The sequence below is a fragment of the Paramacrobiotus metropolitanus genome, unplaced genomic scaffold (genome assembly GCF_019649055.1).
Source record: "Paramacrobiotus metropolitanus isolate TYO unplaced genomic scaffold, Prichtersi_v1.0 Parri_scaffold0000010, whole genome shotgun sequence".
Lineage (NCBI taxonomy): Eukaryota > Metazoa > Tardigrada > Eutardigrada > Parachela > Macrobiotidae > Paramacrobiotus > Paramacrobiotus metropolitanus.
Window position 1 is genome coordinate 1,175,574 of NW_026570230.1, and position 14,039 is coordinate 1,189,612.

Below are 14,039 nucleotides of genomic sequence, written 5' to 3' on the forward strand. Positions count from 1 at the left end.
CGTCTTCGAATAACGCACGCGCTGAAGATCACACAGATGGTGTCGTTAAAATATCGTCGGGATCAAACGTTCTGGTATACAGCAGCCTGCATGCGGTAATAAACCCGGTAAGGTGCTACAAAGCATACACATTTCATATAGATTTCATTCACAATGCATGCTGGGCATGGTTAGTTGTTATTAAAGCAATTACTGTTACCGTACATGTAGTGGACAATGCATAAATACGAATCCTGCCCATGGGAATTGGGATAGAATTTCGTAACAGTCTAAAAGCTGGCATTTACATTTTGAAATTAAGGGGAAGAAGATCAGCGTACCCAGAAGGTGTCAAATAAGTTATAGCGGCGATGCTATTGTGCGCGATTAGCAGCTTTTGTTACAGTTCATAATCAGCACTACTTCTACTCCTTATTGCTGACTGGAAGAGGTTTCTACATCCGTTGAATTCGGTAAAAGTGTCAGTTGTTAGCCTCCATAATGAGTGACGTGGGGTCGTATGTCAAATGTATCAAAAACAGGTGATAAACACATAATTTTACATTATCCTACCGATGGACGACAAGTACATGTACAGTATGTATACCTCCCGCTGGCCGCTGGCAATTGCTAAAGTCTGTTGTCTGAACTCTCGACATTGCGTGGCATCTCCAGGTGCCAAAGCCGTCTGATAGAGGTATATAAAAATGTATCCTTACCTTCTGTTATGCATTTCTGACTACGACATTTCCAGCTGGAAATACCCCTGGCTTTTTTGTGCGCAACATCATGCTACCAAAAACTCTCAAGTTCTGCCTGGCGGTAAGGTATAACCGAAGCTGTTCTGCGATTTTACTTGCTTTTATAATTGTACCACATTTATTTCCGCTGATGAGACATCGTACTCGTACTCTTCATGTGTTTATTTATCGTACTCAGCTTTAAGATTATGCCATTTATTGCGTTTCTTTCTAAAGGTTAGTCTATTAACCTGTGTACTTACAATTAATAATAATAATAAAATAACTTTGTCTTTACTACATACCTAGCTTTAGTACAATCTTTATCTTTACTACTCGTACATTTAATATTGGGGGTATTCTTTTATTGCAGATTACCCTTTCTCTCGTGGTGGCTGAGCCGGACGAAGAGCTCAGTTCGCCCAACATAACCACTGCCATTTACAAAGATCCTGCAATTGATGGTCCAGCTCACCTGGCGATCATTCCTAACGGGCAACAGCTGACCATCAAGTGTAACTTAATCCGGAAGTGGGTTGCCATACACGGCGCATGGTATAATCCCAGGAATGTGGAAACGCCCCAGTGCATGCATATGGACGTTGACGCACCGGCAACCCTGTGTCCGCCAACATGGCCCACCAAGGCCGGACAGTGTAAGGTCACAGCCAATGACCCTTCTACCGATCCCGACTGTCAGAACCGCCCGTTGGAGATCGTTTACAGCTGCTACGACTGTAAGTTCATACTGTGTAACAAGCATGCCGACAGAAAGTCTCAGTACCACTTAAGTAAAGGAAATTACTATTAAGGGATTTGGCCCGGCACATAGTACCAAATTGGGGTACATACACGGGAAAATTCGCTGTCGCGCGCGCAAACGGTTTTTCCGCCTATGTATACAAATCTTTTGGCTACAAAATATCATAAAGCAATGCAAAAAAGTGTTTGGGAATGCGCGACAGCGAAAGTTGCCGTGTATGTACCCGAATTTGGTTCTATGTACCGGGCCAAATACCTTTTTGCAGTACTATAATTATATACCGTATTAGCACTAAAATTACGACAATACCTAGCAGGAGTGCAGGATGGATATCAGTCTCAGTCTGGTCCAATGTTTTCGCTGCCTTTACGAAATTACGCTTATTTGATTTTTAACAGTATGATAATGCGAACGCTGTACTTTTACCAGACATGATACAGACAGGCGTGCACATGTAAAAACTTTGCAAAGAATCTTTTTTTTTGTTTTCGGCTGTTTTATCTGCGCAGAAGGCAGTTTCTAATTTTACTTGACGCATGTTATATCAGATACCTTTGTTAAACTTTACTTATCTGATACTCGTAACTCTCTGTTTTCAGCATCAAAGACGAAGACTGCAGATCTTGTGCAAGTGTCGTTTTCTGACCCGAAAGTAGAGGCAGCAAGACCCCCACCGCAAGTCCCGGCCTTTTAATGTGACCACAATATCCGCTTGAAATCGAAAGCTACATATTATATCACTGGCAACATGTGCTTGTACAAGGATATCGGGAACACTTACAGATACATAAGATCCAAACATCTTGATAAAATCAGAATGAATAATTATTTTCCAAGGTGTGCGCTAAAAATGAACCGAAACAACGCATCGCACTAGTGAAATGTTCCTGTTTGATATAACTGATTTTAAGGCGACTGTACATGTTTGCAGGCATCCTAAGTTTTCTGCATGAGTGTGTGCCTTAAACATATGCTGAGCATAATTCCTAACGTTACAAATAATAATGTCTTAAACATCCTTTTTATTATTCTGTAGTAGAAAAAATAAATACGAACTTGCAAGCGATTATGGTTGTTTATGTAGTTCCATATGTCGGCATATTTTGATATAAATACTTGCATTTTTTGCGTAATCCATTGTACCTGTAGGCTGTACTGGGTTAATTAAAGACCTTTTCTACCGTACCATGGGTTAAAGACTACATGAGCCATTAAACATCTTATACCGATATGTAAGTGACACTATCACAAATTCATGTCTGCATACTAAACAATCCCCAGTTTAGTTTTACATGCGCTGACTTCTATATTTACATTCAAGAGGAATTATCTATAATACTGCGTTCAAGGTTCACCGCGTTATTGCGTTTACAAACCGTACTTTCTGCAATTAATGCCGATAACAATTACATATCGCCATATGTAATAAATTTGCAAAACTGTAACACGCTTTATGAATCTCAAGAGCATGCCAAATGTTAGCATCGAAAAATGTGAACATCTGTACAATATATGTAATATGTATTGCCCCCAGCAGACGACACCTGGGAACCTGGTCACTAACATTAATTACAACCTGCTGGGCAAACTCGCCATCGTGGCACCACCATGAAAGCATCTTTTCTTTAAAGTAGGCATTTTAAAGAGTGGTACCAGCAACCTTCGTCGTGGTCCGCAATTTTTTTCGGCTATAAGTTATTTTCTAAAAGTATAATATTAATAATGCTGTACTACCACGGTTTAAACTCAGTAGAGTAGGTTTATTAATGTACTCTTTGACAGATTGTTACATTTTGTAGATGTGGTTTAGCTAAACGAAAACCTTTTTGTTTACTGACCGGTGTTTACTGCGAGTCAATCGGTATTGTGCTGGTCATGGCACACCATTGGGTAGCAAAATCATTCTGCTCTTTGGAATCAGAAAAATACCGTAATAGACTGATGTGCCAAAGAATAAATGCGTCATAACCAACATGCTCCATAATTACCGTATTTTCACCTTAATTAAGTTCGTCCAAAACATAGGGTAGTCGATAACATTAACCAATGCCAAAGTTTAAGTCAATCACTGGTAGACCGAAATACTATACTCATACTGGCATAGGTCAATTGCTCTGTGGTAAGGGGGCATCCATAAATTACGTACGCAGAAAACCACGATTTTTTCACCCCTCCCTCCCCCTTCGTAGCGGTCCGTCACATTTGCTTGACCCCTCCCCCCTGGTTCGTTCAATCGTAATATATGGAGCTGACCACCCCCTCCCCCCTGGGTTCGTCGAGGCCGTCACAGCTTGTCACGCTTTTTGGACCCCTCCCTCCCTGGTTCGCTGCGTACGTAATTTATGGATCCCCCCTAAGCATTACGCGACGCGCAAGCGGCAGTCGGGTAAAAAAACATGACGTCAGGGCGCGTAAGCAGGTAAACGATTTGATTGGTAAACCAGAATTCTGGGATGGGTTTTCAGCTTACCTGTCCGCGTAACCGTTGCGCTTCGACGTCGAAGCGCAACCGTTACCCAGACTACGAGTAACTCGTAACTCTCCTCCTGCCCAGATCAACAAAATTTTTGTTTTTTTGAACCAAAAGCGCATCCAGCGACCCAGATTCACACTTCTAAACTCAGAATCAACTTTTTTGACGTTTTACCGCATTAAAGCATCAAAAACAGATTTTTCAGCTCCACTTCAGTTTTTCCGTTGTTCAATTTCTTTCTTGGCACGGAAGCGTACTCGCCTTACGATTGGATGATATTTTTTTCGCTGAGTCATGGACGGATTTTTACCCGTTTCTCCGTTACCGGTTACCCGACGCGCATCGGTTACCCAAATGCAATTGACCTATACCACTATACTCATAGACCAGCTCATACACAGCTCATACGCCGTTGAACAGTCTGTTTTCTACAGAACCTTGTGCGTGAGGATTATCCCAGGAAGTCTCCAAAAATCTGGCAGTTAATTATTTTGCAATAAACTTTGAATATTGCCGATTTACCGTGGATAATCTATATGTGTATTTTTGACTGCGTGCAAATTGGCCGTTGTTTCGTAGTCTTTTATCAAATGCAAATGCTATGGAAGGTGACGCATGTCCTTTCGTGCTACAGTCTTCATACGTAGTAGTGAGTTAATATGATTTTAAGAGTGAATGATTATTACTGTAACGGTACTAATAATGGATACGTGAGCCCAGCAGCAGCAGCTTTATCGGTTTACCATCATGTGCAGCACAGAATTTCCACGAGCCATAATACGAGTACACAGTTATTGCCCAGACCCGGGATCGTATTTAAAAACAATCAGAATTTCCGCAGATTAATCTAAAATTAGTAACAGACTAACTTTAACAGCAGCAACTTTGAATAGTGTATAACTCTTGTAAATGAACAGGCATCAGTATAAAACGGTCTCAAGGGATCAGGGAATGATGAAAACGCAGTTTCACTATCTTACTGACATCATCATGATGATAACTTGATAAGCATGCATTCATGCGATAAATTAAATGTAAAATAGAAACATTATTTTGCGAATTACCGAGCCATTCCGCAGCCAAATGGTATAATTCTAGGTATATGAAATAAAAAAGCACCCTTGGATATCCATTTATTCTAGATCGAAAACAATAATAATTTCTCTCAAGTTATAATTGGTATAGGTGTAGGCCATTCCAGCAGGCACTGTCATAATATTCCTGGAATAAAACGTCGTGACTGTATGAGAATAATGTGCTGTAGGCTGTACAGACAGTATTAGCGGCACTTCACCGGCGTCCCACTCTGCTCATTCGCGCGGGAAATCCTAAAAATTTTGAGTGTTACATCAACGGCATAATCTTAAGTGGCTTTGCAGTTCTTCCTTTTTCACACGCACAACTTCCATTTACAATGAAAGTCGTCAAGTGCATGCACGTGCCGGTAAAGTCATAAGCATTTAAATCGGATTTTCGGATCAATCTTGATCACAGAATCTTTTATTTATCGATTGAAATATTGATTTTTACGGTAATTTACTCGCTTATGCACAAGTTGATTTTCCAGGTAAGTGACTACTCCAGCTTTGTTTTATTATTTTTCCTCACCAAAATTTGTACAGTAACTTAGAAGAAATCACTTATTAAGCGACTACTTAACTTTAAATGTTATTTAACAGCACACTGCGGTTGCAAAAGCGAAACTTTTTAAATTACAAATTACTGTCTTTTCGCAAAATAGTAAACTCCTGAGACCGGTGCGTACGCACAATAACTAGATACAGTCAACATAAATTGATCCCTCGTTGTATTATTTCGACGAGGGGTTGTAAAAACCCGATGATTGCTTCAAATCATAAAAAATGGACATGCATGGCTTTTTGAATTCATTAATTTTACGAAATGCTGTTTGTCCGTTATTTATAAAAATGCTCTACCGCGTATGGTACGTAATTCAATTCTGTCGATGGGCTTTTGTAGCAGCTATTAACTACGTTAGGAAAGGTCACGTTGGCTTAAAAGTTTCGGAAAGAACCGAAGTATTAAAGGTCATATATAGACGAGTTTCGGCTATTTTTATAGACATACGTTTTCATTAGTTTTACAGCCTGGATTTTGAAAGAAAATTATTGCGTTTTTTGGTTGGTTTCGCTGTACACCTTCGTTGTCGATAAATAATTGGTTTTTCTTATCAGTACGGTATGCATTTAATTTCGACTACAATTTAAACCTTGTAAACGAGTCTAAGAATGATTTCGCTTACATACAACACTTCATATAGAAACACTTTAAACGTTTTCCCAATGCTATGGACTCTAGGGATACTAAAAAGGTCACCATTGATAAGCGCTGCTATATGCGCACGCCATTATCTTACCATCGTATAAGCTCACCGGATCCCACCGACGGGCGTCGTTAATACTGGCTAATTTAGCGTAAAGGAAGGGCTGATCGTGTAAATCTTGACTAATCGGTATATCCGCCAGGAGTTGTCCGTTGTTGACCAGCTGTGGATCCATCCGGCGTCCGATGCGTGGCACTGCCTTGTCGGTTTTGGTGAAAAACTGACCCTGCACACAGACCAGCGAGCAGATGAGAAGCACGGCGCAGACCACCACCGAAACCGTGGACATAAGTGACATTATGGCGGTATATACGGTACTTGAACGATATGAAAGTCAAAAAGGAGAAATCTCCAAAAGACCAATAAAATGCAATAGCGGATATAGGGAATATAAATCAATCTCCCAGCGGGCTCACTTAAGTAGGCAAATATATAGATGGATAAATGATCAAGTGGGATTGCCGGGGCTCTCTCAAACTTAAAACTAAATGATCCGCACCAGCCGCGCAACGGGGACGGTTTTTAAATGTCGTCGCCGGGGCGCTGAACGGTCTGACGTATATGAGGAATCAAATTTGTATAATGTGGATGGTGCCGGGTGCGCGCGCACCAACCGGGGAAGAGTTTTTTAATTTGTTCTACTTAAACGTCTAAAGCAAGCTACACTTGAATGGACTTTTCAGGAAGTATCCTTTCAAGTGTAACACTATTAAGCAAACGGACCCTACCACCAGCAAAGAATGGGATAATCCCTTCCGCCGGTACAGTGTATATCCGCCCGCGCTTCAGCTGGCACGCGCTGTCGCTTAACGGCTTTGGCGATAAAACTCTCCCCTTCACCTTAATTAATTTGCTCAACACTTAGGACGACGATGCTGCACAAAAGGGGCACTAGTATGTTTTCTTTCCAGTTAATATAGCTCGCATTAACACGTCAGGAAATGTTGTCTGACGCAAATACACTGTCGCAAATAGGCTAACTTCACGCTCGAAATACAATGCACTGCTCGACAAACAGTGCCAGCTGAATCGGCTCTGGTGTCCGTTGTTCGCAGGGAGGAACGGATAGTTTTTGTGCATTAATTTACAGGATGATGGACGTTAGCAGGGATGGTGTTGCTGGGTAAACAGGTTGTTAGCGTAATGATGTAAACCAAGACGACCCGGCTTTTGACAGGAAACGGACGTTGTAACGGGATGATAAGGGTCGCGTTGAGCATTCAGCTGCGCCGATTTATGACAGTTCAGTTATTAAGCGCGTGATCGTTATGACAAGGGGAAAGGGTCACGGTCAGCCGGCTTCGTCGTCAACTCGTGGGAATGCTCCAGTTGCAACTCTTTGTCGTGTTGAAATTTAGTTACTGCACTAAAACGGTTTGTATTCTGCTCGTTTCCAGAAATACAGAAATAAGAGAATAAAAAATCCTGCTCCTTTTACAGGAAGTCTGGCTAACAATAGAACACAGGCTTAATAAGGGCACACTCGAATGGATAATATTATTAATTAATTAACTCTGAGTCTTGTACTGGTGTACGGGTGCTAATTTTGTCCACATATAACATTACATAATTATGATATGTGTATATTTTCCACATTCTACTGTGTACACGTTTTTGATAGCTGTGGGTTAATATCAGAGAGAAATAGTATAACATAACGAGCCGTATTATGTGCCCAACCTTGACTAGATCTGCAAATAACAGGGCTGGTCATCATTATATTTTGCACAGCAATCAACAACATTTAACGCCCTGCCACCAAACTGCGACTGTTGCCAAGCCGGTTGGTGCACAAGTACAATAATTTGACCGAGTTTTTTGCGTATTCTCAGACCAGCTTTACATGGTTTTGAGTAAGTGTTGCTTAACAATTTCAAAGATTAATAGGGCTGAGCTTGGTAATTTCACAATAGTTTCATTCACAAATTAAATGTTGAACCTTTTTTCAATACTGCTGATTTTCGGTTGGCTTTCAACCTCATGCACAGCTCATTCGGCAGTGTCACAGGCCTAAAAATCTTAGCATGGGCGTCAGGTACCAAAAGTTTTCTTTGTATGCAATGTAAAAACTGCAGTTGCTTATAGCGATTGGTACAAGGAATGGAATGCATATCGACTATATCCAATTTTATCAATAATAACTTTGGTGACGGTTTTCGACGGCACCGAACGCTACCGCGTATCTGTTTAGATGATATGCTCGATATACTGCCCAAACAAATGTTGTTAGGTAAAATTTCGAAATTTAGAAATAAATTTCGAAGTGCATAGTAGAATTTGCTGGTTGGGTGGCATAGCACAGCAGTTACCCGTTAAATTCCTACGACTACTGTCCATTTTTAAGGATCGCTTGCGTGCTCACGTTACCAAATCGGGCAGGTTTAGAGTTCCTAAGTTTTAGGCTGTGATATGTACTTAGCAATATCTAGCAAATGCATATCTTCGATTGCGGATGTAACATGGCGGACATGCGGTGTGTGTAATATGTACCGTATTGATGCCGTGTGGTAGATAGTCGATTAATAGCAGTTCCGTTCTTCGCTCGCGCCCACGGCCGACCCTCAGTTTTCTGCGGAGGGCGGCGGGCCGCGCATTTTTTTAAAAAGAATAACAGGGCCGGTGACCCGTGTTCCGGTGCGAGTGCATATGTACTTTATTCAAGGGTCAGTAATTTATTGTTATCGGACAGTTATTATTGCCGTTAACTGCGTTAACAAATTAATTTTAAAACTTCCTTAGCAACAACAACAGTAGCACATTTACACTGTTGCCCAATGCAAGCTGGTGTGCCTGCCAAACTGAGACCGCAAGGAACATTCCACACGACGGATCGTCGTCCCGACGGCTGCACAACTTTCGCCTGGAAGCGCGGCATGTGTCTCGCTTGGAGATGACATGTGTAGCCACGGTGGTGGCTTCTCATCTCAACGCCACCTCCACAATTAACTCCGGGAGCGGAAGCGGCACGAGGAGAAGAGAAGAAATCGCAGACTGTTTTTCTACCTGGTCGGCCGTTACATTTTCGCACCAATTGCCTTTGAAACGATGGGACCATGGTGATGGAGACCCTCTGCTATCGGCGATAGCCTATCGCTGTCTTCGAAGAATTAGGCAAGAGATTGCAGCTAGGTGCATACCGGGGGAGTCTAACTCTCACGAATGTCTGCGACAACGATTGTCGCTGGAAACCCAAAGAGTGAGCGCGACATCTGTACTCAGGACCGTTGGCGAAGCGGATAAATTAAACGAGATTTAGGTAATTGCTACAGCTGATTTTTTTATTACTTACTTCATTATGTTCCGATATCTTGCGCTTTGTGTTCGATCTGAGTCATCGGACCAACAAAGCCACATGCAATTCATGCAGTCAGTTCATATTAACCTTTAAATGGAGGATATGCTTGTCATACAGTAGCTGCTTGAAATGTGTTCGTACGCCTAACCGCTGCGGCTGCACGGTGTCTACATTGTACTTTGGATCTGTTCTTAGTTTGATGCTCGTAATTTTAAATGTAGATTTTATTTAATACTTTCGTGAATGTACATAAATTTCACACCATATTCGTTCGTAAATGTAAACAGTAGCTACTTCCTTTGCCAGTTATAAGACTGAATAACTCTCTCCAAATTTCAAAAGATACATAGTGTTTGAATGTTTTTATTGATACCTTGGACTTAGCCAAAGGTCACGGGAAAATATGATTTAAAAATTTATAAACGCTGATTTTAGGGAATCCTTCCAGGTCTAAATCGTCCAAGCTGAGAAAGGTCAACTATCTTAACAGTACCTGCAATGTGCATTACATGTGACCGTCCGATGTGTCCAAACATACCGGTACATACCAGTCTTAAAGACACGCAAATCTTCTTTAAAGAAAACACATGTCACATGGTCCTTTAAAGTCTACGACTACGTACGTTATTCGACAAGCTTACCATTAGTAGGCCACCATGTTTGCACTGCTCGGTAGTCTGTTCAGTCACAGAAATAAAATATTACTGTAACTCTAAATAATCGTCGGAGTCGGACACGATGGTACCTTTTGTGCTTTTCCAGTCTGGTTGCACTTTTTATATTTATCCTACTTTTTACAATAATATCGCTATCATACAACTTATACCGTATATTCTGCGTATAAATAATTAATTCGTTGGCAGAGCGGTTTTCTGATATGAAGAAGGGAGTCAAGGGACATGTGTGATCAGTTTGCAATGGTTCACGTCAACAGCCAGCCCAGTTTAATATAAAAACAATGCAATGCCTAATCCGCTGCAATATTTTTGTGAATAATTAATAGACGAGATATTATTGTATGATATATATGTATTATTGTTCCTATCAAACTAAAAAGTAAAAACCAGTTTGTACGTGATTCATCCAGAATACAGCAAGCCGTTTCAGATTAAGCTAGCCCTTGTTAGTCAATTTCATTATTTTGTCGAAATGCGATATTAGTCTTTGGCGGCATTCAGCGTATGTTCCACAATCATCCAACGGTCCACCACGCCGGTATCCTGTGGGCTTGAATCCGGTGGTCGCTTGTCTGAAGGCCACACTATCACCCGCACCGTCTGTAATTATATAATAGCAAACTGTCAACAAACTGCGTCGGGAAAGGTTTGACATACAGCGAAATTGGGAGAAATGAATTTAAAAGTTTAAAAGACGACACTTCTGATATTTTCAAATATAAATTTGATTTTGTTTTATCGCTCTGTAGTTTAATTTTGTAGTTTCGATGCAGCTTTGTTCTTAAAGCAAAGCATACTAAGAGATTAACTGGTGCCGGACAACCATTCCTTGCGGTAAGTCATAATCATGCGCTCCATTACGACAGAATGCCTTACTAATTACTAGAAATACTACGTAATATATTAAATTAAGCTAAATAGTAATTTTAGTCTTCATACGTCAGAAATTTGGCTACGCTCTATAGAATTACCTGTGGAACCCGAGCAGCAAGACTAATCAAATCGGCTCAAAATAATTCCGTTTACTCAATATATTCAATCAACCAGGTTCGGAAAAAATAACATCCGGCCTTCTATAACTAGCTAAGATAACTAAATCAGGAAACGTGCATTAGCTTATTAAGGTAGTACAGAGTTTGTTGCGAATGCTTTACGTACAGCATGAGCGCTAGCAAGCAAGCGCTTGACAGTGGATACGTACCGGAAATGCATTATAATTGCGAGTATATTACAATACGATTTGGAACCGTTTGGGTTATGATTATTATTATAAGGCATCAACCAAACAGTCAAGTCTACAGACACAGATAACAGGGTATACGTAATACGATGGAAATACAGTACGATCAACTAAGGCCTTGTCCCGAATTCAAAGCGAATCTCGCTATGGTACGGTTGCTCAACCGCACGAGGTGGCTGTATGCAGTGGCCACGCCTACAGATACGGTACGCGAAGCCACCTCGCGAGGTGGAGTTGCTGTATCGCAACGAGATTCGCTTTGAATTCGGGACGAGGCCTAACTGTTTTCGGTCTGCTTTCCGTACCAGAGCCCTCTGACTATTCATATCTGACTGTTCGAGTATATGTCTAACATATGGGTTAGGTTTACGAAAATGCATCGTTTTTAACTAGATTGGATATGACCTTTAGCATTTATCACTTAAACATAAACTTATACAACATAGTGCCTGAGAATAACAAAATGAATATACGATACCAGTTTCATTGCTTATTATGGCAAAAACGGAAACACAAAAACACCTAATAAGTACGTTTTAAGCTTTGAGGAAATTTACTACATACCCCCTCACTGCAGGAAATTTAAAGTAACATTTAATATTACTAGTTACTACCAAGATTTTGATATATGTAACAAGGTAGCTTAGATTTATGTAAAAAGGTAGTAAGATAGCTGTCTAGCTTTGCCGAAGTTACAAAATCATGAAACAGAAAATGGCTTACCAAGTTACTAATAAAAACTCAAAAATCTGGTTCAGGATAGAGCAATAAGATAGCAACAAATTCAGCAATAAAAATGAAAATCAGCTAATACTCGCTTCGCAGTAACTAATTAGCCGTATTTCATTATACACATAAGCACTGACGATCAAAGTACAGAAAGACGTTACATTACAGAAAGACAGCGAATGACCTTTACACGTTACACGACTTACAGCCAGTGGACTGCACAGGAAAATACGGTACAACAGACGATCGGACAGGAAGCATGCCAGCGCCAGTAAGTTTAGACAAGTACAACTGCCGCTTCAAATGATTACCTTGTATGGCATTATCTGCACTAGAACCCTGCTGACCACGGTCAGGATTGACAAAGGGAACGTATCCGGGATAGACACGCAGGGAGAACCCACTGCAGGTATGCACTGACACTACCAACAACACCGCACCAACCAACAAAAATATCTCGACCTTGGCCATTTCTGATTAAAGACAACTCAGTAAGATGGTTACACGTCTTTTCCGAGTCGAACTATACCAGGTCAAGCTATGGAGGCTGTTTATATAAAACCCGCATCTAAACGGCAACGCATGTCGGAGCGGCTGGGAAACATGGTTAGTGACGTGATACAATAATCAACTGAAATATAAGACAGGAAAAAATTGTATCCGGTGTAGACGAACGTAAGAAGCAGCGGCGAATGTTTGCTCGGCCAAGTTGGCTGTCATTAAAAACTGTAACGTGATGTATGCGGGCTTATTGGGTAGGAGAGGGATTAGCAATTATCCATGATGCCCGGCTGGTAAACTGATCGTGCTGGCCATCCTTGTTTTCATCTAGCTGCCATTCCTGTTTTGATACCAGTGTTGATGTCAGTGTTAGCTGGTAAGTATGCATCAGCATGGTATCGGGAAAGAAATTAGGTCTGACCAATTCTTTCGTGTTAAAGAGTGCATGCGGAAAAAAATGTCAGCTCATTAATTGTTACGAGTGTGGGCGTGATTTTTGCTTCGCTGGAGTGGTTAGGGGTCTCGCAAGCGCTGCATGCAACAACAGCAGTATGAAATCAGCATCCTGACTTAATTCCTTGTATGACGTTGCTTCTACGGCCCTACGGCAAAAATATTGGAAAACATTCAAGAGCCACTTCGGATAAACAGTGCCCGCTCAAATTTCGCCTAGGAATTTAACGAGGTCATAGCAGGAATGTGACGTTTAAAGTAATGATTTTAATAACTTTCCCCCGTTCTGCATAACCATATAATTAGCCCTGAACGTACAAAATCTCGTGAATCGGTGACCTTGTACCATACCGCAGGTTACCCCAAAGGCAGTTTTTTTCAGTGTTACAGTAATTGCGCATTCCGGTAAATGATAAATAAAGTAATTATAACTCTACAGGCTCTACTATTAACTGTACTTGTATGGGAATGACCATGACACCTTGTCCGTGCTTTTTCACGGACAAAAACTCCGTGGTTAAAGTTGCGCGGCCGTTACAAACTTACAGTAACTGTAAACCTATATATAGTAATCACTATATATAATTATTATTAATTTTGTTACTGTGGTACAATATTGCGGCGTAATAAAAAAAATATATGGCAGTTGGAAACAGAAAGATCTGTACATGAATTGATTTGTATCTCCTGCAGAAATCTACAGAAAAAGTACGCGTAGACAAGGATATTTTAATAAAATAAAAGCCGTGATGAACAGTAAAGCTACACACATACAAGTGAATCTTTCCAGCAAGTTACACTGCGTGTGCCAAATATTTCAGCCCACCTTTAACTGGTCCCGACCA

General features: G+C 40.9%; 3 protein-coding genes across 4 annotated transcripts; 1 reads left to right on the forward strand and 2 right to left on the reverse strand.

The window, feature by feature from the left end:
* The first annotated feature begins 724 nt into the window (after window positions 1-724).
* On the forward strand, window positions 725-2,541 carry LOC129583413 (uncharacterized). The gene is made up of 3 exons (XM_055475198.1): window positions 725-801; window positions 1,093-1,456; window positions 2,082-2,541. Exons 1-3 carry the CDS (start codon window positions 769-771, stop codon window positions 2,174-2,176), a joined length of 492 nt encoding a protein of 163 aa, XP_055331173.1. The 5' UTR covers window positions 725-768; the 3' UTR covers window positions 2,177-2,541.
* A 2,129-nt stretch (window positions 2,542-4,670) lies between these two features.
* LOC129583319 (uncharacterized) lies at window positions 4,671-7,187 on the reverse strand. 2 transcript variants are annotated; one of them, XM_055475085.1, is made up of 2 exons: window positions 6,349-7,187; window positions 4,671-5,283 (listed from the first exon to the last, which is right to left on the reverse strand). In XM_055475085.1, the coding sequence occupies exons 1-2, from the start codon at window positions 6,595-6,597 to the stop codon at window positions 5,266-5,268; spliced, it is 267 nt and encodes an 88-aa protein (XP_055331060.1). In that variant the 5' UTR covers window positions 6,598-7,187; the 3' UTR covers window positions 4,671-5,265. The 2 variants fall into 2 exon arrangements, with proteins under 2 accessions (XP_055331060.1, XP_055331059.1); XM_055475084.1 differs by having other exon boundaries at window positions 6,333-7,175.
* Window positions 7,188-10,521: 3,334 nt separating this feature from the next.
* On the reverse strand, window positions 10,522-12,913 carry LOC129583390 (uncharacterized). Its single transcript, XM_055475169.1, has 2 exons — window positions 12,447-12,913; window positions 10,522-10,871 (listed from the first exon to the last, which is right to left on the reverse strand). The coding sequence occupies exons 1-2, from the start codon at window positions 12,709-12,711 to the stop codon at window positions 10,708-10,710; spliced, it is 429 nt and encodes a 142-aa protein (XP_055331144.1). The 5' UTR covers window positions 12,712-12,913; the 3' UTR covers window positions 10,522-10,707.
* Between the last annotated feature and the right edge of the window lie 1,126 nt (window positions 12,914-14,039).

What these genes read in the sequence shown, in the direction of transcription:
- LOC129583413 (XM_055475198.1), top strand. Translation starts at nt 769, where the DNA reads ATGCTACCAAAAACTCTCAAGTTCTGCCTGGCG. An exon ending in CTCTCAAGTTCTGCCTGGCG is followed by an intron (nt 802 to 1,092) that starts GTAAGGTATAAC and finishes CTTTTATTGCAG; the next exon opens with ATTACCCTTTCTCTCGTGGT. An exon ending in CGTTTACAGCTGCTACGACT is followed by an intron (nt 1,457 to 2,081) that starts GTAAGTTCATAC and finishes CTCTGTTTTCAG; the next exon opens with CATCAAAGACGAAGACTGCA.
- LOC129583390 (XM_055475169.1), bottom strand. Translation starts at nt 12,711, where the DNA reads ATGGCCAAGGTCGAGATATTTTTGTTGGTTGGTGCGGTGTTGTTGGTA. An exon ending in TCCTGTGCAGTCCACTGGCT is followed by an intron (nt 10,872 to 12,446) that starts GTAAGTCGTGTA and finishes ATATAATTACAG; the next exon opens with ACGGTGCGGGTGATAGTGTG.
- LOC129583319 (XM_055475084.1), bottom strand. Translation starts at nt 6,597, where the DNA reads ATGTCACTTATGTCCACGGTTTCGGTGGTGGTCTGCGCCGTGCTTCTC. An exon ending in TCCGGTGAGCTTATACGATG is followed by an intron (nt 5,284 to 6,332) that starts GTAAGATAATGG and finishes CAAAATTTTTAG; the next exon opens with GATTTCCCGCGCGAATGAGC.